Source organism: Octopus bimaculoides, chromosome 16, assembly GCF_001194135.2.
Source record: "Octopus bimaculoides isolate UCB-OBI-ISO-001 chromosome 16, ASM119413v2, whole genome shotgun sequence".
Classification (NCBI taxonomy): domain Eukaryota; kingdom Metazoa; phylum Mollusca; class Cephalopoda; order Octopoda; family Octopodidae; genus Octopus; species Octopus bimaculoides.
Window position 1 is genome coordinate 10,434,482 of NC_068996.1, and position 1,491 is coordinate 10,435,972.

General features: G+C 41.4%; 1 protein-coding gene across 1 annotated transcript in view; it reads right to left on the reverse strand.

The window, feature by feature from the left end:
* Positions 1-1,491, reverse strand: part of LOC106873940 (AH receptor-interacting protein) — a 48,627-nt gene that overhangs the window by 37,623 nt on the left and 9,513 nt on the right. Inside the window, exon 2 of the mRNA XM_014921482.2 lies at positions 381-560. Coding sequence (XP_014776968.1) covers positions 381-560 — 180 coding nt within the window. The remainder of the gene's footprint in view (positions 1-380; positions 561-1,491) is intronic.

Below are 1,491 nucleotides of genomic sequence, written 5' to 3' on the forward strand. Positions count from 1 at the left end.
CATCATCGTCATCGTCATCGTCATCGTCATCGTCATCGTTATCGTCATCGTCATCGTCATCGTCATCGTCATCGTCATCGTCATCATCATCATTGTCATCGTTATCGTCATCATTAAGGTCCATTTTCCATGCTGGCATTGGCTGGACAGTCCAACAGGAGCTGGCAAGTCAGAAGACTGCACCAAGCCCCACTGTCTGCTTTGGCATGGTTTCTATAACAGGATACCCTTCCTAATGTCAATCACTTTACAGAGTGTACTTAGTGCTTTTTACGTGGCACCAGCACCAGTGAGGTCTCCAAGTGTCTGCAAGATAAGCCACTTCAACAGAGCAGAATACAGAGAAGAGGAATGTGGAAGAAAAATAAGATAAAACTTACATCAGTGTTCACTAGAAATTCAGCAACCTCATTAAGTTTCATGGACCTAATACACTTCTCCCAAACATCAAACTTGAATTTCTTTCCCAATAGTAACTCCATGGGTTTCCCCATTTTACGACTGTCATCCAGAACGGTGCTATCTTCATCACACATTTTGGTAACATAGTGGAATGTCAACTGAAAAATAATAACAAAAAAAAATAACAATAAAGAAATACACAACGATAAACTGGAATTGTTATCTTTCGTCTTTTACTTGTTTCAGTCATGGGATTGTGGCCATACTGGGGCACTTTCTTGGAGGGTTTTGTTGAATAGATCAAGCTTAGTATTATTTACTCTATCAGTCTCTTTTTTCCAAAGCATAAAGTTATGGGGGTTAGGGGTGTAAACAAACCAGCACATACAGCTATATATATATATATATATATATATATATAATTTGAAGCTACCAGAGGAGAAAGGAAGAAATTAGATTACAGGAGAAAAAAGCTCAATAAAATCAACTTTGTCCTCCACCAACACTGCCATGCAATCAATATCATTGACTCTTCTATGAAAGAATTGGTCTACAGAGTCATCAACAGCATCACCATAAAGGAAGCATTCAACAAAGAAGAAACTAAAGTCTTGGATACAAGATAAAGCCACTGTTGCCAAAATATATATATATATATATACAGCACCATCTGAGCATGATCATTGCCAGAGCAGCTGTCTGGCTTCCATGCTAGTGGTCCGTAAGTAGCACCATTTGAGCGTGATCATTACCAGTGTCGCCTTACTGGCACGTTAGAAAATGATTTGAGCGAAGTCATTGCCAGTGCCGCTGGACTGGCTCCTGTGCAGGTGGCACGTAAAATACACCATTTTGAGCATAGCCGTTGCCAGTACCACATGACTGGCCCTCGTGCTGGTGGCACATAAAAGCACCCACTACACTCTCGGAGTGGTTGGCGTTAGGAAGGGCATCCAACTGTAGAAACTCTGCCAGATCAGATTGGAGCCTGGTGCAGTCATCCGGTTCACCAGTCCTCAGTCAAATCGTCCAACCCATGCTAGCATGGAAAGCAGACATTAAACGACGATGGTGATGATGATGATATAT